Source organism: Schistocerca americana, chromosome X, assembly GCF_021461395.2.
Source record: "Schistocerca americana isolate TAMUIC-IGC-003095 chromosome X, iqSchAmer2.1, whole genome shotgun sequence".
Classification (NCBI taxonomy): Eukaryota; Metazoa; Arthropoda; class Insecta; order Orthoptera; family Acrididae; genus Schistocerca; species Schistocerca americana.
The window spans coordinates 932542905-932567234 of NC_060130.1; the positions used below are offsets into that span (position 1 = coordinate 932542905).

The window sequence follows — 24330 nt, forward strand, 5'->3', positions numbered from 1 at the left end:
TACACAGTCACTCTTATAGGCAACAATACAACTTCTGAGAACCCACATCATAAAAAAATTACACTCAGTACTTGGAAAACTTAATTATTATTGGAGATTTATCCCAAATGTTTCAATAACAGCTACACCGTGAAATAAAGTTGGTAATTAGGACATGTCCACCCCTCCAAAGTTGCCTAACCCATTTCACTCCAGCAGACATTTCTCCCTACGGTCTTGGTGCAGTCTGTACCATTGTGCAACTCGCTAGTCAAAACATACTACAGCCTAAGCTTCAAAGGCCTTACTACAGATAAAGAAGAATTAATCACAATCTAAAGAAAAGCTCTCATAATTATTTTTGTTGTACAAGAATTGCAAAAGCATGTTTCTGAGACTATTTTGAGGTGGTCACAAACTGAAAATCATTGCTGGCATTTTTGCATCCCTAACTATTGTATTCCCAAATGAACCCTTCAAAGACTGCACCCCTGGCCCCTCTTGTTATCAGCACAACACTTCTTCCAAATCAACAGTTTGGTGTGCCAACAATGACACAGTACTGTGGCTACCTGTGAGACCTGACAATAGTTCTGACACTTCTGCAAATATGTGCTGCCATACCTCTTCCTACACGTCTCACAGCAGTCTGTGCTGCAAAAGCTGGTTATTCAGGTTTTTGACAAGTGGTCACATTAACATGTCCGGACATTGTACATTTCCCTGGTTTCTCCACAGTTACACTGGACTGCTACACTTTGGCAGACAACTGGGAACACCTTGTTTCTTCTGCACTGTAACATTTTCTATAAACTGAAATATGTATTTGGAATGATTCCCAGAAGGACTGCATAAATGAGCCGTTTTGTTGGGTTAGTTGTTGATGCCCATACCACTGGGTTGTGATTTGAAAAAGTTTAATGGTTCCATCTCAGTCCTATAAGCAGCATAAGAAATAGGGGTCCATTCAGCAGAGCCCTGCTTGCCTGGATGAGCTTTATACAAGTGAGCTGCAGCAGGTGCCCCTTAAGTTGCCTGCTAATGGCTGTTCCACCTCAAAAGCCATGGGCCTCATCAGTGCACAGCACAACTTGAGATTTTTTTTTATGTATAGAAAGTTACAACATCCTCATGATCTGGGCAGTTAAGACAAGATTCTAATTCCCTGTAACAAACAACATTCCACTTATGTACCGAAAAGTGGTCAATGAAGCATGCACTGAGCTTCCAATTACGGAGGCCAGGTGGCACTTACCAGTAAACAGCTCACAAAACCCAGGCTCATCTAGCACATACCCAGCTGACTAAGGTTGAGCTCCCAGAGGTGCTCACCATTTAGAACGATCCGGGAGGCACGTGTGGCTTTATCGACAATACCACGGACGCGGTGAGCATTACCCCCCATGTAGGAACATGTGAGGCAATAATGATCCTATGACTTACGTTAGAAAATATAGATTAAAGAAACGTGAACCTACATTTATAGCATCTGTAGATCTAGAGAAAGCTTTTGACAAAGTTGTCTGGAATACATTCTCTGTAATTCAGAAGGTAACAGGGATAAAATACAGGGATTGAAAGGTTATCTACAACCTGTACCAAAACCAGACTGCTGTTATGCAAATTGAAGGACATGAAAGAGAAGCAGTGATTGAGAAGGGAGTGAGACAGGGTTGTAGCCTTTCCTTGATGTTATTCAATCTGTACATTGAGCAAGCAGTAAAGATAATGAAAGAAAAATCTGGAGAAGGAATTAAAGTTAAGGAAAAAGAAATAAAAAGTATAAGGTTTGCTAATGACACTGTAATTCTGGTGAAGACCGCAAAGGACTTGGAAGAGCAATTGAATGGAGTGGATAGGGCCTCATCGATAAAAGTAAAACAAGGAAAATAAAATGTAGTCGAATTTAATCATGTGATGCTATGGGAATTAGATAAGAGTAGAGTGAAGAGCTGCATCAAACCAGTCTCTGGAGTGAAGACCACAACACCGCCACAACAACATGCTGCTTACAACTAAAAACAATGTTTAAATGAATTTACACCCCAAGTTGAATACAAGATTCGTCTCATATCCTGTTATGCTTCAGTAAATCATTGTGCACTAGAAAGTGAGTGAGTGGTTTTAGACTTTTCCCTGGATAAATATTTATGGTTTGTGATATTTAAGATGGATAAAAAATGTTTATGATTTAGGTAAAAATGAAAATGAAGTCTAGTCAGGACAGATGATACATCACTGTCAAAACTGGTGAGATATCACAAGCTTTATGACAAAAGGAGTGTTAGCCACTAGAGGGAAAAACAATGCACAATGGGAGGTCCTTAAAAAAATGATGGGATGACTCATCACACAATCAATATGCAGCAGTCAGATACCAATAAAATGTTTACTAATGTTGTATACTGCTCTAGTATATGATAATCAAATAAAACAAAAAATCAGAAAGGACTACAGAGTACTTACTTACCAAGATATCGGTACGCAAGTCAACCAAAAATTTGACACCTGTTTCGAGCCGACTCACATGTGTGAAAAGCCAGGAGTAGGGTGGTGTCAAGAAGTTCCTTAATCTTTCCTCTGCCTTCAGAATCTGTGCAGTGTCACATGAAGTCTGGAAAAAAAACAAAACAAAGCACTGGAACAATATATGCACTTCTTTGGTTGAGAAAGTGAAAGTAATAAAAAACTGACATGTTACCTCTGAACTTGGTAAACATTCTGCTGCTTTTCTGACTGCTGTATGATCTACAGAATGCTCGGTAGACAATGCTTTGAGAAAGCCATATCTGTGAGGCTTTAGAAGGCATTTGTAGGCTGCACACAAGTTTTTTACTTTACTCTGCAACACATAAAGTGACAACAAGGGACTAATTCTACTGTAATTTAACTTCAAGGAAAACAATTCATTTAAAGTATAACATGTAAAATAAAGAAAGACAACACTCTCCTGCAGTTGATTGATGTGATGCATAGAAACAGGCAATAGAAAACAGTACTTACACTAGCTTTCAAGCTCTCACTCTTTCTCTAGTGAAAGTGCATTCATTCCTTCACACAAACACACAGATGCACACACCTGCTGTGAGACTGATATATATATTTCAAATATAAACTGTTTACCTAGCAAATAAATAGTAGTGTCATTTTATATCATATTCATGTTACTCACACTTACTGAAATATGCTTTCCATGTTTTAAAAGAAAAACAGCGAAGGCAATTATTCTACCAATTGCTAAGAAATATTATAAACCATATCATATTTCAAATGTGCCCACTACAACACCTGTGCCGCATTTTCTATTTTTGCTGTTTTCAGTTTTTATATTAATACTGAATGAATATTCTGCCCCACTCCTTTCAACATTATTCATTTGCAAGGCAAGTTCAGAAACTGACACAGCAGTTGAGCATAAAATATACACAAGAAATCATTGTGAAATAACACTTGGAGAAATAACTTACTGACATTTATAAAAATGTATTGAGTTAATAAATGACATGTTAGAATACAATCTCAACTTACTAGTTAAGATACAAACCAGTAAACCCATGATTCTTTAAAGAATCAAACTCTTATGTATAATACAGCTTCAACTGTCTGATAACTTTAAACATGAGTTCATGTGTTATATATTTGACAGGAAGTATGTATGCCATATGTAGTTAGGAAAGGTATGAAATTATGCTTACTGTTTGTCGGAAGTTGGTAGGTGTTTCATTATGAAACACTGGATGAATATAGTGTGCGTAATTTGCACTCCATTTTAAGCAAAATCTAATTTTTCATTCATCACAATGTTTACCACATCATATTTCCTGAATTGTGTCTCATACAACAACATAATTTCGCAGGTTCATTCAGTGGGATATGTGGATACTGTCTGCAAACTACACTGCAAACAGAGTTGGTAGTAAAGAAGTAATAAATTAAAATGCCATACCTGATACTTAAGTTTCACTGCATCATACCTCTTAATAAGTAGATTATGACAGCATTTCAAATTTGGCAATAATTATGCGAAATATTGAAAATCAAATTTTTGTTGCCCTTGGCAGCCATTAAATAGGCAACCTGCAACTGGAAACTGGGTTCCATGGTTACAATTTAGTAATAAAGATAGCAATAAAATGCTGCATAAATAATAACTTAAATTTCCTTCCTTTTATTTAAAAATCATGTAATTACTGTCATCATATTCAGTTAAAGTTAGAAAGGGGGATGGGGAATGCTCTGACAGAAAAAATAAAGGCAATTAACATGCTTTTATTCGTTTTCTGCTGCTTACACCAAAAATTTACAGTTACATATTAAAGAGAAATGCAACATAATAAAGCAAGAACAAATTTATACAATTCCTAACTGTAACAGAGCAACCTCCTCTCTCTCTCTCTCTCTCTCTCTCTCTCTCTCTCTCTCTCTCTCTCTCTATCTCTCCCCCCCCCCCCTCCTCCTCCCCCCCCCCAACCCCCTCTCCCTCTGAATTTAATTTTTATCATACGAGGTGGGGGGTACTACTTCAATTTTGAATAACTAATTTTTAAGCTCATGCTGAATATTTCAGTATTTTAATTCATCTCAGACAGATTTTCTGGTGCTTATATTATGTGCTGAGGTCTGTGACTGTTCTTGTCTGTCATTTTTTGAATGAGCATGACTATAGGCCCTAGAATCCTTCATGAGATATCTTTGGAAAATCAAGCTTTTAAGACCCTTCCTTTCTCTTCACAATTAAAGGCGAATACAGAGACTGTATTACTATTTCATTTTTGCCTGTAAGAGTGCAGGTAAACTGAATTTATGAATTCTTGTGTTGGATAGCATATTAACAATAGCATTAACCATGCATGTCATAAACCCAGCTTAACTAATGCTCTTCATTAATTTTAGGCAGAGGTTTTCCAATTAAAGTTAGCTTGGAGAACAATAGCATTAACCATGCATGTCATAAACCCAGCTTAACTAATGCTCTTCATTAATTTTAGGCAGAGGTTTTCCAATTAAAGTTAGCTTGGAGGAATAACAGAGATTCCACAGCGGTGGGACTGAACCACAGCCTGTATTTTTTATCAGAGGATGATCGATACTGGCCAAAACTGGTAATTTGATTAGAAACAAATGTGACTGTGCCAGGTAATTAAATTATTTTCTAATTCATTATGTTACTTTTGAGCAAAAGGTCTGGTATTACACTTCAGTCCTGTGTGTGCACATCTGAAATAATAACTAACAATGCAAATCGAAGATAATTTGTAGTATATTTATCAAAAACAAGCAATACCCACAACAGAATGATCTACATCTACACACATGTACTCTGCAAACCACTGTCAGTTGCATGACAGAGGGTACTTGCATTGTATCACGTTAGGATTTCTTCCTATTCTATTCACATTTGCCTAAATGCCTCTTTGCATGCTGTAACTAGTCTAGCCTTGTCTTCACAGTTCCTATGGGCATGATACATAGGGGCTAAGTATATTTCTAGATTCTTTATTTAATAATGGTACTGGCAACTTTCTAAATAGGAATTCACATGATAATTCCCATATATCTTCAAGCGACAGTCAATTCAGGTTTTTTAACATTTCCCTGGTGCTCTTCCATGAGACAAACAAAACTGTGACCAATTGTGCCACCTTTCGTTGTATACAATCAGTATCCACTGTCAGTCCTATTTTATAATAACCCCACAGGCTTGCATTTTCCCAGTATTCTGACAACGAACCAAAGCCTGTCATCTGAATTATCTATGACAGCCAATGTGATCATTTCATTTCATATCACCACAAATTATTACATGCCGGTACTTGTATGAGTTGACTCATTCAACCAGTAACTTAAAGATATTTGTGAACCTTTTTTCAGATAACCCCTCTTTGCAGATCATCTTTTTCCTCATCTTATTCCTTGTCTTCTGGGGGTCAGCATATTATTCTGCATTTGGCAGTGTTAGTGGTAGTGGGTGGCCAGATGCCCTTCGTGTCACCACCCATTCTTCCTCTGGGACAGAATTTGTGTACCTCATCTGCCTGCAACTAGTGTTGTCAATGTGAAAGTGTGAAAATGTTTTCAAAATGTTTGAGAGTAATGTAACTGAGGGGTGAAGTGGCTACCAGCCTGGGGTTCACCAAGTCAGATGTGAGAAATAGCCTAAAAACCACACCCAGACCGGCTGGCACACCAGCCCTTGTCTTTAACTGCTAGGCAGATTCGAGCCACAGCCAGCATATCTCCCCGTAGCCCAGATATGGTGTGCTAAAATACGTAGCTGTCCAGGTGGGTCCCTCCCTCTACCATTATATGTAAAACTCTGAGTTTACTGTTTACTACTAAGTATCCCAGATCAATAAAATACAACATCGACAACAAGAGCCCCAAAACACTTCTCTCAGTCACACCTTAATTTACTTCTACACCTATCTATGACTCTCCATCCAAGGCAACATGCTGCATCCTCACTAACAGGAAATTCATAATCCAGTCAAAAACTTTGCTTGACAACCCATACAATCACGTTTTTCATAAAAAGCATAAGCATGGTACAGAGTCAAATGCTTCTCAAATGTCAAAAAACACTCAAACACTTAATTTCCTTTGATCCATGGCTTTCAGCGTGTCATGCAAGAAAAGTGAGAATTGAACTTTGCAAGACCAATGTTTTTGGAATCTGTGTGGGTTGGCATTTTGTTCAAGATACCCCATCACACGTGAGTTCAAAATATGATCTAAAATTATACAACAGATGGGCATCAATGAAATTCATTGATAGTTGACAGATTTTTTCTGTTACTCTTCTTGTAGACATTTGTGACCTGTGCTTTCTTCCAACCACTGGGTATAGCTTTTTGTTTGAGGTATCTACTGTATATTATGGTTAAAATCTAATTCCATGAGGCCATGGAGTGTTGTTAATTTTAGCAATTCCCACAGTTTCTCAAAGGCACTTACACTAATACCTGTATCACTCATTTTTGAAGTGGTGAGAAAATTGAACTGGGCCACTACTTCTGCATTTTCCTTTGTAAAGGAGTGATAAAAACTGAGTTCAGCATTATGGATTACCTCAAAGAAAATGACCTATTGACACATAGTCAGTATGGATATGGAAAATATCATTCTTATGAAACACAATTAGGTCTTTATCCACATGAAGTAATGAGAGCTATTGATAGGAGATCTCAAAATGACTTCATATTTCTAGATGGCTTTTGATACAGTTCCTTACAAGTGGCTTCTATTCAAATTGCACTCCAAAGGTGCAACATCTCAATTGTGTGACTGGATTGGCACAGTTTATGGTAACTGATGGCAATTCACTGTGTAAAACATAAGCGATACCTGGTGTTCCCCAAGGAAATGTTATAGGCCCTCTGTTGATCCTAATGTATATGAACAATTTAGGAAACAATCAGAGTAGTACTCTTACATTGTTTGCAGCTGATACTGCCACTTATTCTCTTCTTAACTCATGATCACAACCAATTGCAAAATGATTCACACAAGATATCTGTATGGTGCAAAAAAGTGGCAAGTGACGGGGAACAGTGCGGTCATTGGTCGCATCGATCGGATTAGGGAAGGAAGTTGGCCGTGCCCTTTCAAAGGAACCATCCCGGCACTTGCCTGGATTAGAGAAATCACGGAAATCCTAAATCAGGATGGCCGAACGTGGGATCGAACCGTTGTCCTCCCGAATGCAAGTCCAGTGTAGTGGCAACTGACTCTAAATAATGAAAAGTGCGAGGTGATCCACATGAGTTTGAAACTATACTCAAATTTCAATCACCAACTTTCTCCTCCAAATGCAAAAATATTTTGTTAACACCCAACTATATACATCATGAAAGGGTTAACATAATAAAGCAAAAGAAATCAGAGCTCCCATAGAAAGTGCCCATTTTTCTCATGGGCATTTTGAGAGTGGAACAGTAGAGAAATAGCTTGAAGGTGGTTCGGTGAACCCTCTGCCTGGCACTTAATTGTGAACTCCAGAGTAGTCATGCAGATGCAGATTTATATTTCTGTTTTTGGTTTGTTACCCTCAATTTCAGATTCTGTGTCATCCATTAGTTTCTGAACACTAATCTTGGTGCCACCAAAATCTTTTATACATGACCAGAATTTCTTGGGGTTTTGTGAGAGATCTTTTCATAAGATTTTGTTATGGTAGTCACTGAAGGCTTCACTCATTGCCCTTTTGAGAGCCCAATGCAGTTCATTCAGTATCTCTCTCTATAGGCTTATGTTTTGTTTTGCACCTATTATGCAGTAGTCACTGTTCCTTTGGAACTTTTTGTACAGTGACTGTATTCCGTGGAGGATACCTTCCATCCTGCACAGTTCTAATTCACGCATGTCTATCCAGTACTTGGTCAACTATTCTTTTGAACTTGGAGCACATTTCCTTTACAAGTTCTACCATAGAGGTAAATGGATTGACTTTCTCTTTGATGTATGACACAATTGCATCTTTATCTAGCTTACTAAATATGTGAATCTTTCTGCTTGTTTAGTTTCCATTTGTACATTAATAATCATTGCTGTTACTGAAACTATTTTCAATCAGGATATTTTCGAAGAGGACCAGCATATTTGTTGCCATTAAATCTAATATATTTCCATTATGAGTGAGTTTCTGTTTTCAGGGAAAGCATTTAGTGTTATTTCACAGGATGTCATGTCCTAGCAACCAATTATAAGTTAATGTTGTCTACTACCTCTACTGATACAGAGAGTTGTTCATGCAACTTTGCATGTAGTTTCAATTTCTGTTTTGGTGGATTTGAGTTTCTTCTCTATTAGTAAAAATACACCACCTCAATTTCCTATTAGCCTATCCTTTCCACGCTCACTTAGATTTACCCCAGAAATCACACTGCTATCAAAGTCAGGTGTTAGCAAGCTTTCTGTTCCTAGTATTATATGAGCCCTACTGCTCTTCAGGGCTGCTTTAATAATCAATTGCTGTGAGATTAACATGGAAATGATACTCTCTGCATTTTGTTCTGTAGATAAAAACCTTGAACTTGCTGTGTGTACCATTCCATAATATTTTAAATTTCGCATGATGATATCACAGTTCACACACTCAAAAGTCTTAGCCAAGTCACACAATATTCTCAGCAGTAACAATTTTTGAATTATTGATTCTAGTATATCACCTGTCAAAGTAAATATAGCCTGTTCAGCTCACCGATCTTTTTGAAATCCAAAGTGTCTGGTATACAGTGTTTTCTTGTACTAACTGTGATCTTCTCTAAAAGTTTTGAAAATTCTGGCAATGAGACGGGTGGTAATTCTTTACTAACATTCTATCTCTTTTTTTGTGAAATGGCTTGGAAAATAGCATGTTTAAGTCTGGACATATAGACTGCACATGGTGGCATTCCATGTTGCCTCCCATGGATATGATGCACTTATCTCTGACAGAGGAGCAACAGGGACTGATACCCACATGAGTTACAGGACCTATGTTAAATCCTAGTGTATCAATGCAACATTGCGTTCTTACACATCCCAATTTGACATGTACTTCCGTGATGGTTTACGAGGTGACAAATCCATTCTTACCGCTCAGTTGAGCTCGGCTGGCAAGGCCACACCAGAAGATTTCCCAGTTTTCTACTCGGGTTACTAGAGCAGTATGATCTTTTCCAGCATATACCATCTCATATGGTGGAAGCAACTCTGGTATATATGGTACGCACTTTAGAATTACACACAGCTATAACCTAAGGTATATAAACATATCAGTCAGTATGATGGCTGTTCACATAATAACTTAACATCTTACTGACAGTATGATGGACACACTCCATTCTTCCGTTTCGCTGGGAGTGGCTAGTTCTGAGCTATTGGATCTGCAATAGATGGCGTAGCTGCTTAAGCAACTCTGACATAATGTTTATCCCCTGATCTGTAACTATTGTCAGAAATGCCAAACTCTAGTAATCAGTTGTGTACTGTGGCATTTGCCACCATACTCGCTTGTTGATTCGGGATTGTAACAGTTGCAACATAGTGTGAAAAGTGATCTATTGAGGTTAACACGTAGCGATTACCCACCGGTGTTAGGTTGACCAGACCTAAAATGTCCATGCCCATCACTTAGAATGGCTTGTATGCCTCCAGGAACCTTTGAAACAGTACTCACTGGTGACTGAGATTGTCACATTGTGTGCTTGGCATACAATTTGTCACATACTGATTGATATCCTGCTTCCTTGCCCTCCACCAATATTGCTCAGCTATTCAACTAACAATTTTTATTCAGCCCCCAAGACTTGCTAATATGACGTCACATGCTTCCCTCAACAATTCATCCTTCAAAGCAACAGATACCAATATGCATGCCTCGTACTTCATCATCCTATACAAGAGCCCCTCATGTGTTGTGAACTGTGGCTGCGTTCTAAATAACTGGCAGACCACTACCCAACAGCATTCTCTCATGCTCTGGGCCCAATGCTGGCTGCAGCCTGCAGCCCATTTATCAGCAGAGTTCACCTGCAGCAGTTCTAGTGCAGCCCAGGATTCCAGTTGGACATCAACCCAGTGCAGCCTTGGACACCAACTGGACAGCAACCTAGACACCAGCCAGACATCACCTAGGATGTCATCACCTGCCTGAGCCCATTGGCATCTGTCCATCCCAGCAGCTGCCGTTGGTTGGGGATCTTGTCTCCCATCAGCTGCCAGCACTCTGCCAACTTCCCAACAGCTAGGTTGCACCCCAAGCCCAACTGGACACTGGTCAGCCATCGGTTGCCAGCAATTTGCCAACATCCCATCCACCACACATCAACAAAGCTGGACACCATCTAGGACATCGACCAAATGCTGACCAAGGACCTCAAACCAGACTAAAGTTGAGAGATTTTATCATTCTACGCAAAGTGGCTATTACTTTACATTTCACACCAGAACTGTGAACTGTTCATTTGTATGTTTACCAATAAATGTGATTCTTTCATTGTACCCCAGGAGCCAACTATATTACATGGTGTTCTTGTACTACATAATGGCAAAAGTTGGTGGTGAGATGGCCCAACCCTGCCGCAGTGCACCAGTTGGTAAAGCTTCTGTTGAATGTGACCCAACACAACTTGTCTCATTCAGCACTGCTATCCTGCCTAATGGCTGCCCTCCACCAGCTGTGGCCAATGTTGCACGTGCTTTTGGCTGAAAGCCTGCATCTGTGGCCTGCCTACCTTCTGAGGATGGCTCACCGTCCATTCCACCACATGCCCATTCGGGGCACTTGTCTGGTGTTGTTACTTCAGAGCTTGACTGCAGCCATGTCCTAACCCAGACATTGCTGCCCTGGATTTTCCCATCAGCTGCAAGCATTTTGCCAATGTCCGATCAGCCAGACTGCCTCTGACTGCACAGATAGCACCATGTTCCACGCTGCACTTCCTGTCATCATTTCCCATGTCTTAATGCACAATCCTACTGCTGGTTTTGCACCAGGACTGTAGGCTCACATTTCTCGCATTTGGAACTGCTCTGCTTCCAGCCTGCCTCACAGTCACCAGCTTGGTTTTTCTTCCACCAGCATCAAGCTGCTCTTATTTACTTATTTGCTATTTTCCTTTAGTCTGTTAACTATATAAAAGAACAGACTGAATGTAGCAGATGAATTGGCATGAATATAGTAAATAATATTTTAATGCAATTTCAAATATGTTGGTAATAACTAAGCATAATGCTGTTTAAAAGAAAAATCTACATAGAATAACATAAAAACTGTTCACCCAGAATCCAGAAGAGATACGCTGGTCTATTACATTATGCAGCATTGGCGACCACAGATTATGTAATTTATAATTCTGGGCTAAACCATTATACAACACTACACTACATTACGGTACTTGGTATCAGAAAGAAGTTGGATTTCTCATCTGTCTAGATGGTTAGCCCCTGACACACTGTGGTGCAACACAGGATTCACAGGGGCTGGGCTGCACTGCTGTGCCACCCAAGGTGTAGAAATTGGGAGATGGCTGTCAGGGTCTCAGGAAATCACTCCTGACCCTCCCCATTGCTCATCTCCTCACTGCTTCCAAAAGATTGTTGTAGGTGGATGTTCTGCCATGGCGTATCTTGTTATCATGATGTATGGATTCTTCTTGGTCATCTCTCAGCCACGTAGGCTTGCAGTTCATAAGCTCATATTTTAGCTATCAGCGAGTTCAGCTTATGCCACAGTCCTCATTCCTTATTGTATTGTAGGCTGTTGCATTTTCAAATGCATTCCTGGCTTGGTCTGTAACATCTTGTCTAATTGCACATTCCCAGATGATGTGATCCGGGTTGCCGATTGCTCCACATTTACAAGTGTCTGTGATGCACTGTTGTATTTTAGTAAGTAACTGGGATATGGTCCAAGTCCCAACAGGTGTTGTGTAGCTCTGTTGGTAGGAAGGAAGTACATCATTCTTGTTCTTTCTTTTATATTAGAAAGGAACTGGTAGGTTCTCTTGCCTGTTTCTGCCCTGTCCCAGATTTCTTGTCATGCAAGCTTTTATTTACTTATTTAATATGGCTCTTGTGCCCAGTATCTCCTCTGCTGGAGCTTTTTGAGGCAGTATCGTGCGCCTCTCTTTCTTACTGCTAGGTCTAGAGGTAGCAAGCCTAATATCACCAGCAGCACCTCAGTCAGTGTTGTTCTATATGCCCCTGTCAGGTGAAGGGGTATACTTCTCTGTACTCACCATGTAGCCTGTGCTGTTCTTACCCTTCTGGCTCTACGAGCCCAACCACTCAACCCATAGTCCACAACAGCGAGTAAGAGTGAACTGTGGTACATTCTTATAGCAATCAGTGGCAGCTGAAAACCTCTTTGGCCAGTCGTTGCCTTTTTAATTAGAATTTTAATACCACTCTGGCAGATGATTTCTACAGCTTTGCTTCAGCTGCTGGCACGATTTGTGTCTGCCACTAGCATGGCTCTCCATTCACCTGCCGTCATGGCTCTCCATTCACCCACCGGCACAGCTCTCCATCTGTCTACTGACATGGCTCTTCATTCTGCCTCCAACATGGCTCTCCATTCTGCCGCCAGCACGGCTTTGCTGTCTGCCAGTGGCACGGCTCCTTACCCAGTCTGACGCCTACTTCTGGACAAGTCTTCAGTTTTCAGTTTTTGTGCCTAATTGTTGCACGTTTCCTTTTCTGTGTCTCATCAGTAGACAGGTTTTCCACTCTCACTTCAGTGCCAATTTCTGTGCCAGTTTCCAATCCAATTCTTCTTTATGTACTATTGGCACTGCCACCTCCAACAGCTTGTTTTCCTGACGCATTTGCATCATGGACCCACAATTTTTTTGGTACCTATGGTGTGCCCACTATCCAGTGCCCCACCTTCACCTGCCAGGGCATCTCCCTCTTCCCTTCGTCTGAGCCTGTCAGCATTATGGTATAGCTAGTAGTTGCCGTCAATGAACCTCAGCTCCTGACAGCCACAGACACCTCACTGATGTCCCACTCGGCCCACCACTCTGGATGAGCCCATGAGTAGTTCGATGGCTCCACCATCATTTTGAGGAGGAGGAGCATTGTGGCCAGGCTGGTCGCGTCACCACTGGTGCATACATCTGCGGCTGGTGGGTTGCCATACACCTGGTGTCGTCTGCTGCAGGCAGTCACATATGGCAGTCCCAATTCTGGCTGAACACACCATGTGCTTGCTAATATTGGTGGGCTAATAGTTATAGTGTGCACATTTTCTTCAGAAGATTAACTGAAACCCTGGAAAAAGTCCCAGGGCCCAAAAATAACATAACAATATGTTGAGAAATGAATATACACACCAGTGTTGAGAGTGGAATTATTAATAACTTCCTGAACATACTGAACACTTCTGACATGTTACAAATGAATACTGCTACTAAGATATCAAAACCTTCCACATCAATCTTGGACCACGTATGTACAGACAACGACAGAGAAAATTGCCAAGTACTTGCAAAAGATCTAGACCTCTCATTTCTTTACTATCAGACAGTAAAGTTAAATAAAGACTTGGTAAAGCCTGCTAAACTTCAAGCCTACAAAACGACTTTCTTGAAACCTAAAATGCATCGTTCTTATATGGTACTGGCAAGTTCTGATTAATTTTTAAGGAGATCATTTCCAAAAGAAGCCACTTCAGTACTAGCAGCTAAAGAAAATGGATGACTGTGGGTATTAGTAAGCCCTCCAGGGCACTTAAATTTCTCTCAGATCTTTACAAAACCATTACACTAATCCACTGTCCCTAAATTACTTCCACAGGTACAAAAAGATACACAGGAGGGTACTGCAAAAAGTCATTCAATGACAAAATAATACATAAAAACAGTGTGGTATGGAATGTCATAAAACATTAAACTGGAAGAGGCAGATACAAGTATAACAACATACAAAAGAAAGATGGCTGTGTGTTATGTTTTAGTCCATTTACTGGCATTATATTACTTTGAAAAATCCTACATCATTGTGAAATGATCTTGAATGAATAAAAAATAAGTAAATGGCAGTAGAAAAATAAAAAATCCTCACAAATTGGCAAATTTTATAAATGATTATTTCTCTCGTATTGCAGAAAAGTTGCAAGCAAATTCTTCATAAAACATGTGGTACCCACAATGAATTATATAGCAAGCTCAATGATGATGTTTCCCACAAGAGTGCGTGAAATCTGGAAGACAATAAAAAAATTACAAAATTACATCAGCATGCATTTATTTATTTATTCATCCTTCGACCATTCAGTACAACCCTGTAGAACATGTCAGATACATCATAAGAATAATATAAAACATTTAGAAAGTAGCACAGGATTAGAAGACAACAGGGCAGGAAGATGAGGTGGGTCAACCCGAGCATTCAATACCTCTCATCTGTTTTGAACCACGATGTAACTGTGTCGTGTTGTTTTGTATGAGTCATGGTGGCTTGGCATCTTTGAAATAAATCACATTTGAAGAAGGCATGTTTGACTATGTGGTGGCACACTCTTATGTGGAATGTTTGTGTTTCCAAATTGTTTGTGAGTGCTGTTAGTAAAATTGGACTCACTGAGTGCTTTTGTGGTGGTGGTGGTGATGATGATGATAATTATTATTATTATTTTTCTTTCCTGTCTCAGACGTTATGTCTGGTTAAAAATGGAAAGTGACGCGGACCTTGATCAAGTGTGACTTCCTTTTAACTGTACGGAATATGTTACATTGCATTTAGGAACTTTCGGGTAATTGAACATGTATCAATAATTATAGATTTCTGTAGTTGTATATATACGTTTGGATGTAGCTGTATTGCGTTGATGTACTGGTGGATATTGTGTGGTATGACTCCTGTAGTTGATAGTATAATTGATATGATGTCAACTTTATCCTGACGCCACATGTCTTTGACTTCCTCAGCCAGATGGATGTATTTTTCAATTTTTTCTCCTGTTTTCTTCTGTATATTTGTTGTATTGGGTATGGATATTTCGATTAGTTGTGTTAATTTCTTCTTTTTATTGGTGAGTATGATGTCAGGTTTGTTATGTGGCGTTGTTTTATCTGTTATAATGGTTCTGTTCCAGTATAATTTGTATTCATCATTCTCCAGTACATTTTGTGGTGCATACTTGTATGTGGGAACATGTTGTTTTATAAGTTTATGTTGTAAGGCAAGCTGTTGATGTATTATTTTTGCTACATTGTCATGTCTTCTGGGGTATTCTGTATTTGCTAGTATTGTACATCCGCTTGTGATGTGATCTACTGTTTCTATTTGTTGTTTGCAAAGTCTGCATTTATCTGTTGTGGTACTGGGATCTTTAATAATATGCTTGCTGTAATATCTGGTGTTTATTGTCTGATCCTCTATTGCAATCATGAATCCTTCTGTCTCACTGTATATATTGCCGTTTCTTAGCCATGTGTTGGATGTGTCTTGATCGATGTGTGGCTGTGTTAGATGATACGGGTGCTTGCCATGTGGTGTTTTCTTTTTCCAATTTACTTTCTTCGTATCTGTTGATGTTATGTGATCTAAAGGGTTGTAGAAGTGGTTATGAAATTGCAGTGGTGTAGCCGATGTATTTATATGAGTGATTGCTTTGTGTATTTTGCTAGTTTCTGGTCGTTCTATAAAGAATTTTCTTAAATTGCCTACCTGTCCATAATGTAGGTTTTTTATGTCGATAAATCCCCTTCCTCCTTCCTTTCTGCTTAATGTGAATCTTTCTGTTGCTGAATGTATGTGATGTATTCCATATTTGTGGCATTGTGATCGTGTAAGTGTATTGAGTGCTTCTAGGTCTGTGTTACTCCATTTCACTACTCCAAATGAGTAGGTCAATATTGGTATAGCATAAGTATTTATAGCTTTTGTCTTGTTTCTTGCTGTCAATTCTGCTTTCAGTATTTTTGTTAGTCTTTGTCTATATTTTTCTTTTAGTTCTTCTTTAATATTTGTATTATCTATTCCTATTTTTTGTCTGTATCCTAGATATTTATAGGCATCTGTTTTTTCCATCGCTTCTATGTAGTCGTTGTGGTTATCCAATATGTAATCTTCTTGTTTAGTGTGTTTTCCCTTGACTATGCTATTTTTCTTACATTTGTCTGTTCCAAAGGCCATATTTATATCATTGCTGAATACTTCTGCTATCTTTAGTAATTGGCTGATTTGTTGCTGCCAGTAGTTTTAGATCATCCATGTATAGCAAATGTGTGATTTTGTGTTGGTATGTTCCAGTAATATTGTATCCATAATTTGTATTATTTAGCATGTTGGATAGTGGGTTCAGAGCAAGGCAGAACCAGAAAGGACTTAATGAGTCTCCTTGGTATATTCCACACTTAATCTGTATTGGCTGTGATGTGATATTATTTGAATTTGTTTGGATATTAAGTGTGGTTTTCCAGTTTTTCAGTACTATGTTTAGGAACTGTATCAGTTTAGGATCTACTTTGTATATTTCCAATATTTGTAGTAACCATGAGTGGGAGTACACTATCAAAAGCTTTTCGGTAATCAATGTATGCGTAGTGTAGTGACCTTTGTTTAGTTTTAGCTTGATATGTCGCCTCTGCATCTATTATCAGTTGCTCTTTACATCCTCGTGCTCTTTTGCAACAGCCTTTTTGTTCTTCATTTATAATTTTGTTCTGTGTTGTATGTGTCATTAATTTCTGTGTAATGACTGAAGTTAATATTTTGTATAGTGTTGGTAGGCATGTTATGGGGCGATATTTTGCTGGGTTTGCTGTGTCTGCTTGATCTTTAGGTTTCAGATAAGTTATTCCATGTGTAAGTGTATCAGGGAATGTGCATGGGTCTGTAATGTTACTGTTGAATAATTTAGTTAGATGTGAATGTGTTGAGGTGAACTTCTTTAGCCAGAAATTTGCTATTTTATCTTTTCCAGGGGCTTTCCAATTGTGCGTAGAAGTAACTGCTCGGGTGACTTCATGTTGCAAAATTATCACTTTGGGCATTTGTGGTATCATCTTGTATGTGTCTGTTTCTGCTTGTATCCACCGTGCATGCCTGTTATGTTGTACCGGGTTTGACCATATGTTGCTCCAGAAGTGTTCCATGTCTGTTATGTTTGGTGGGTTGTCTATTTTAACGTGTGTGTTATCTATTGTCTGGTAAAATCTCTTTTGGCTTGTGTTGAATGTTTGGATTTGTTTCCTTCTATTTTCACTTTTTTTGTATCTTCTAAGTCGTTTGGCCAATGCTTGTAATTTTTGCTTCTTTTCATCTATTTGCTCTATCGCTTCTTGTTGTGAGATTTTACCTAACCTTTTTGGTTTTTTGTCTGATATTTCATTTCTTATAAATTGTGTTAGCTGTCCGACGTCTTTTCTCAGTTTTTCTATTCTGATCTGTAGCCTGTGTTGGCATGCTGGTTTTGCGGGTTTCTTCTGTGTGTTGGTTGGTTCTGATCTCTGCCTAGTGTGTATATTTAGTGTAGTGAGTGCTCCTATATAAACCAGTAGTTGAAACTCTTCCATAGTTGTATTTTCATTTATTTTGTTGTGTATGATTGTGTTGATAGTTGTTATTGTTGTTTCGACTCGTGGGTTATTTGGTGGTCTATGCAAGAATGGTCTAATGTCTGTATTTGTGTCTTTGTATTCTATATATGTCAGCTGAAATTCTTCTTCTATATCTAACATGTGTGTCACTTCGTGTTCTATTTGTGCTTGTTGTGGTGGCTGTCTTAAGATTTCGTTTTCCTCTGATTGTTTAAGTGATGCGTGTTGTTCTTTGTTTGTTTGCTCTGGGATTTTTGAGTCCATTACTGTATTTTCTTCTTCTTCTGATAGCACATTATTTTGTTCCAGTATTTGTTGTACTTGTTGTTTGATGTTTTCTAATTCTGACTGGGGTATCCTGTTATTTTTGATTATTACACAGATCTGATCAGCTAGTCGTTGTTCTGTTAAAAATTTTAATTCTGGGTGTCTGGTAATAAATTTTGTGTATACTTGTGATCTGTATCCAGTTGTGTTGGTTCTTAAGTTTGTTGCTTGGTAATAACAGAATATAAGGTGTTTGTTAACTTCATCTGACCATCTCATTCTCTGTCTTTGTTTTCCTTCTAGAGTGGTTGCAGGAAGCATATCCTGCAAAACACCTCTATTTGGATTTAAATCATTTTCCGGGTGGCTAGCAGTGTCGTTACCATTGTGGTTCAAGCGTCGTCCTCGACCATGACAGCGATTGTCCGAGGCTTCATTAGTTCTGTCCTGAACCAACTAATCACACTAAAAGGGGGGGTTAAGCCTATTAGTGGTTTTACGACTGGCAGAACATACCGGAGGCCTATTCTTTTCCCAGGCCTCCACGGGATTTATTATTATTATTATTACTATTATAGAGAGTTTGTGAGAATTTGTTAATGAGTTACTTTGAAGTTGACAAATGTGAGTTATTAGATTCATTTCTGAGTTTGGAATTATTACTGCGGTATGTCGATTATCATTTCAATTTTACATTTTGTTTTTTGCTAGTATTCATGTGCCAGTGAAGTTCATGAGTAGGTTCCTGCATATTACAATGCAGGACAACATGTTGAGCACAATCAAGGCCTGCAGTTGTTCAGTTGACTAGCCATGTACATGAAGTGGTACATTCATGGACAAGGTATGAAACTGACTGAAGTTGCTGCATCTCACAGATGGGCCAATATATATGGCATTGTCGGTTGGACTATGTATGGTGTTGCATCCAGAGACACTCCCAGTTTGAAAAAGCTATACATTATATTTGAGAGATTGTGTTTATGATATATTGTTTTTGTTATCGCTAGACTGTTAGATTTATGTGTCAGTTGACTTTTTATGATTTTATGCTGTTATTTCTTTATTGTGGAATGTATGTTCAATGCATAATTGTACTTTTTTTGTATATCGAAATAAGTGTCAGTGTTACTTTTTATGAATTTTTTGTTTGTGCATTAGTTGTTGGTAATTCTCTTGGATTTTTAGTGTTAGGATCATGGAGCTTGTTGACCTATCTGATGATGTTAGGTTTTACACACACACACACACACACACACACACACACACACACACACACACACACACATATATATTGCCAATGTAGGTGCACTATAGAGTGTGTGTGTGTGTGTGTGTGTGTGTGTGTGTGTGTGTGTGTGTGTGTGTGTGTTTTTCCTCTCGATAAGACAAAGCCGGTGAGTTGCCTCCTTTACCCCTAAACATATTACCGTCTCTCAAGTCTTCTGGCTTTTTTTAATGTAACTCTGTTTAGGATTTTTGTATTGGTATCGGTATATCAAATTGAGCTATACAGCTCAACTGACATTGTTGATACCAGCTTTTGTTAGTTTTCACAATTATACACTATGTGTACCAGTCGTGGCTTTCTCTTTCTTAATTTTTTTTTTTATTTTTCTTTTTTTTTTTCTTTTGCATAGTGCAGTTTGATTTAGCTTTTTGTTTTGGTATTGATCTTTTGAGTTGGTGTCTATTGCTAGAACAATGTTTTCAATATCAGTTATATTTTCTTTGCTTTTGCTGTCCATCTTTTTTTTCCGGAAACTATTGTTTTTATGTTGTCACTATGTTTTGTAATTTATACTATCAATGTGATTTTGTGATTGGTGTGTTAAACTTCAGTTTGTTTCCACTACAACCCCTACTTCCTGCAATACACCTGTTAGCTTTTATTAAAAATAATTTATGCAATTCTGAACTTGATGTTTACATTTTCATACCCTGTTAATGTTTAAGGTTACTGGTCGTCATCTCATGTTGTATCTTGGGGACTAGTATGACGTCACTGGTTTATCTGATAAGGTTCCAGTCTGTTCTGATGGCATGCATAAACAGCATACACATGTCATTAACAAACATACTAAATGAGTCCTTTAGTTCTGGTATTTTCCAGGGTGCCAAAACCATGCACGAGTTGCGCCCTTACTAAGGAAATGTAATGCAGTGAGTACAGAAAAGTACAGACCAGTTCCACTACTGTCAATGTTCCAAAAATTAATTGAATAAATCTTTAAAGACAGACTAACAAGTTACATGAATAAATACAACTGTCTTAATAAAGTACAGTTTGGTTTCTAAAGTGGGAGAAATGCAATATTGGCCATCACAGAGATCGCTAAAATGGTATTTGAAGCTCTTGATATGGATGACTGTGTTACAGACATATTCTTAGATTTGTCCAACATTTTTCGCACTGCTGCCCATAAAATACTACTAAACAAACTAGAAGCACTAGGTGTAAGAATAATAGTAACTAAGTGATTCGAATCTTACTTAGAAAATAGGATACAAAAGTAGACATAGTTCACATCTGCTGATGATAAATATTCAGTATGAAACAATTGTCAGACAAGAAACATACATACGCCTCCAAGTAATGTACTGAGTGTAATACTATTCTTAATATATAGTAATGGCATTCCAAACAGTATAATGCATGGGTACACAGTTCTCTTTGATGATAACAACAACATCGGAGTCAACTCCTAACAGGGAAGAGAAATTAAAAACTCAAGGATGTTGACAGTTCGACATTCTGTAATAAACCAAGACTGAACATAAAGAAAGCAAACAACATGCTGTTCAACCCTACAGAGAAAACAAGTCTGTTGCATTACATATAGATGAAATATATGGAAGGAGAATTTGACAGTGCAGTATACATGTAAAGAATTAAGGAGGAGATTAGTGTTTAACATCCTGTTGGCATTAGCAACGGAGTAAAAGCACGGATTAAGGAAGGATGGTAAAGGAAAGTGGCTTTACCCTTTCGAAGGAACCATCCCAGCACTTGCCTTACATGATTTAGGGATATCATGGAAAACCTAAATCAGGATGGTTAGACATGGGTTTGAATCACTGTCCTCTCAATTGCGAGTCCAGTGTGCTACCCACTGTTCTACCCTACTTGGTTGTAAAGAATGAATAATGTTAATATCTGTATGTATGTACTATAATCAGTTGAATATACTGTATGCATAATATGTTTTTGTATGCCTGCTCTGTAGTTAAACAACGTATACAAAATTTTAAGACCTACATATTAATCAAGAGGAAAATGTATGCAACGTTACTGCCACTTTCAGGTTTTGTATTGTAAGATGTAGGCTAAATATTTTATAATATGGAATTAAGTTGACTTGTCCTATATTGCAAGTATACATTTTGTATATGATGTAATCAAATGGGACCAAATAAAAATCAATCAATCCATGATAAACCTATCTGCAGATTACATAATTTAGTTTTAACATGTGGTTACTGGGCATCAACTGACATATAATGAACACAAGCACATACTGGCAAAAAGAATGTCATCAGCATGTTATTCTCTTACAGTTCTAACATCAGTCTGTCTTAGCAAAGGGATTGATTTCTGTGGATCAAAAGGCACTAAATGTGGACACTGCTTTCAAACTGCTGTAAACAGCTACAATAATAATAATAATAATAATAATTGATAGTAGTAGTTGGGCTCACTGTAAAGAACCTTTTTTTTTTTTAATTAAAAACTGAGTGTCCTTACTGCACCAAGTGAGTACTACATCTAGTACCAATCTGTTGTGAATATCAGGGAAGACCCTGGTACATATTTCACTAATAGTTCTATACATAATCATGAAACAAGAGCCAGTTCAGATTTTACAAGTACCAATGAAAACAAGCAACAAAAAAACTCAATACTATATTTTTATCAGGGAATTAAACTGTACAATTAATTGCCCAATAAGATGAAAAAGAGTACTAAATTACATTTATTTAAAAAGGCAGTTCAAATGTAGGCCCCCTACTTCCTAAGTAATGCATACTACACAATTATAGATTCCTTAGAGGACTCTGTGAACGGGTTGAAAACCAAAGGGGACGACTACTCCACTATTGTCATATTGCAACAAAAGATCACAATGTAATGCCTTTACGAGAATTTATCTGGTGCAAATTGTGTGTGGTCAAAAGAACATTGTAGAACTGCTACCAATCGAATGAGATGGAGCAGCTGTTAATAAACTAACTCACATTTGGAGGGGGGGGGGGGAGTATGTTCTGCGGCTATACTGAGTTAAGTTGTGGTTTTTCTATATCACTTCAGCCAAATGCCTGGTAATACCTTTAGAAAGGCCACAGGCGACCATCTAGTCTATCCTCGTAAAATATAGTAATATATTCCATGTGTATGTAATTTGAGTTATTAATTTTCATTGTGTTTATTTATTTTGTCATCCTTTGATCACTGTTTTGAGAGATAATGGATACGTCCGTATAAATTTACAATCCCACCTACACTGCAAATTACAATTTATATGATGACAATTCCTTTATGTTACATTAACACACACAGGTGTATTCTCCACTACTGCACTATGAACATTAAAATTATAATGGTGATGAGAGCAAAAAAAACAGTAGACGCATTAGAAAAACTTTATTTACCTCAATAATCCAGCTACTGATATTGGTGTTACGCAAAGTTAAAATTTCATTAAGCAACGCTTTCACACGATATTCGTCCTCTTCTGTGCTCGGTAGTTTCGATAAACCTTCTGTAATAGAAAAAAATGAATCCGGGTCGTCACTGTCTTCGATATTTCTACGTTTCGTATCATCCGTTGCCCCACTCGTGATTTTCATAGCCCGCAGAGCACTATATTTCACGGTATTTCCATCTTCACCATCCGCCATTCGATTTAATCTGTTCTCTCTGTGGAAATACCGAAAATGTGGTCTGAAACAGGCACCAGTTATTTCGTACTCAAGTTTAGGTGCACGTATTTCAAATAGTAACATAACCTTTCTGCTTAAAATAAGTTTCTTTGCGCAATTCATGTCACGTATCCTAAGCGGAAAACTCTGATACTTTTATATGAGGATCTGATAATACACACAAGTTTGAATGTACAGTAAAGTATCACTACATAATTGAGGTGGAGGTGGAATGGAACTTACAATATCAGATTATACAAGATAAGTGCTTAATAATCTACGCTTCGAGCCAGGAGTCACATGGCTTTGTTTGTAAACAAACGAAACTGTCACGGAAAGAAACAATACATTTCTTTGCAGTTATTTTAAAAGTAATTGTTTCTGACAATGCTGTCATGCACCAAGCTATCTTTTTGCACCAATACAAAAGCAGGAACACTTACGGTGGTCGTATTTGCGAGATGAGGTTTAGGGGAGTATTGATTTTCTTTGTGGGCAGTGTAGTATGTTACCTGCGCATCTCCGAACTTGACAAGTTTGACCGTATGATGAAGAAAGTGTTGAAGTTTGTTAAAGGCAAAAAAGATGAAAGAAAAGATTACGCACCTTCTAATATCGGCTTCAGTACCGGTGACCAATACGCCAAACTACCGGTTTCCAGACCCACAGAAGAAGCGTCAACAACAATAGAGCATGCATGCGGATATAGTGTAGATATAAACGGAAAGGACAAAAGCCTTACAAAATTGCATAAGGTAACATGGCAAGGAAACCTGGAGAAAGTCAAAGCAGCAGTTAAAAAAACAGACATTGACATCCGTGACCGTTCGAACAGAACAGCATTGCATTTGGCTGCAGCAAGAGGTCATGCAAATGTTGTGTACTTTCTCGTAAATAACAAAGCAAACGTTAACATTCGAGACAGTGATGGAAAAGTTCCTTTGTTGAAGGTATGAAGCGCGATTTTAAAACTAAATACACCTTTTACTTTTCTTGTGATTAGCATTTTGGAAGTAACATTGTTTTACCATAGAATGACAACTGTGTACATGTACCAAACACAAAAAACGTTGCATAGTACAGAACCTCTTATGCATGAGTTAAAACTGTAATGTTTCAACAGTTCTAAATG

At 38.1% G+C, this 24330-nt stretch overlaps 1 protein-coding gene across 3 annotated transcripts in view; it reads right to left on the reverse strand.

Moving 5' to 3' along the window:
* The window catches only part of LOC124555617 (malonyl-CoA decarboxylase, mitochondrial-like), an 85970-nt gene extending 62420 nt beyond the window's left edge, over positions 1-23550 (reverse strand). Inside the window, exons 1-4 of one of the 3 annotated variants that reach the window (XM_047129586.1) lie at positions 23442-23550; positions 22929-23196; positions 2681-2821; positions 2450-2593 (exon numbers count right to left, since the gene is read on the reverse strand). In XM_047129586.1, coding sequence (XP_046985542.1) covers positions 2450-2593; positions 2681-2821; positions 22929-23177 — 534 coding nt within the window. In that variant the 5' untranslated portion in view covers positions 23178-23196; positions 23442-23550. The other 2 variants (XM_047129585.1, XM_047129584.1) reach the window with 2 other exon arrangements.
* Positions 23551-24330: the final 780 nt, after the last annotated feature.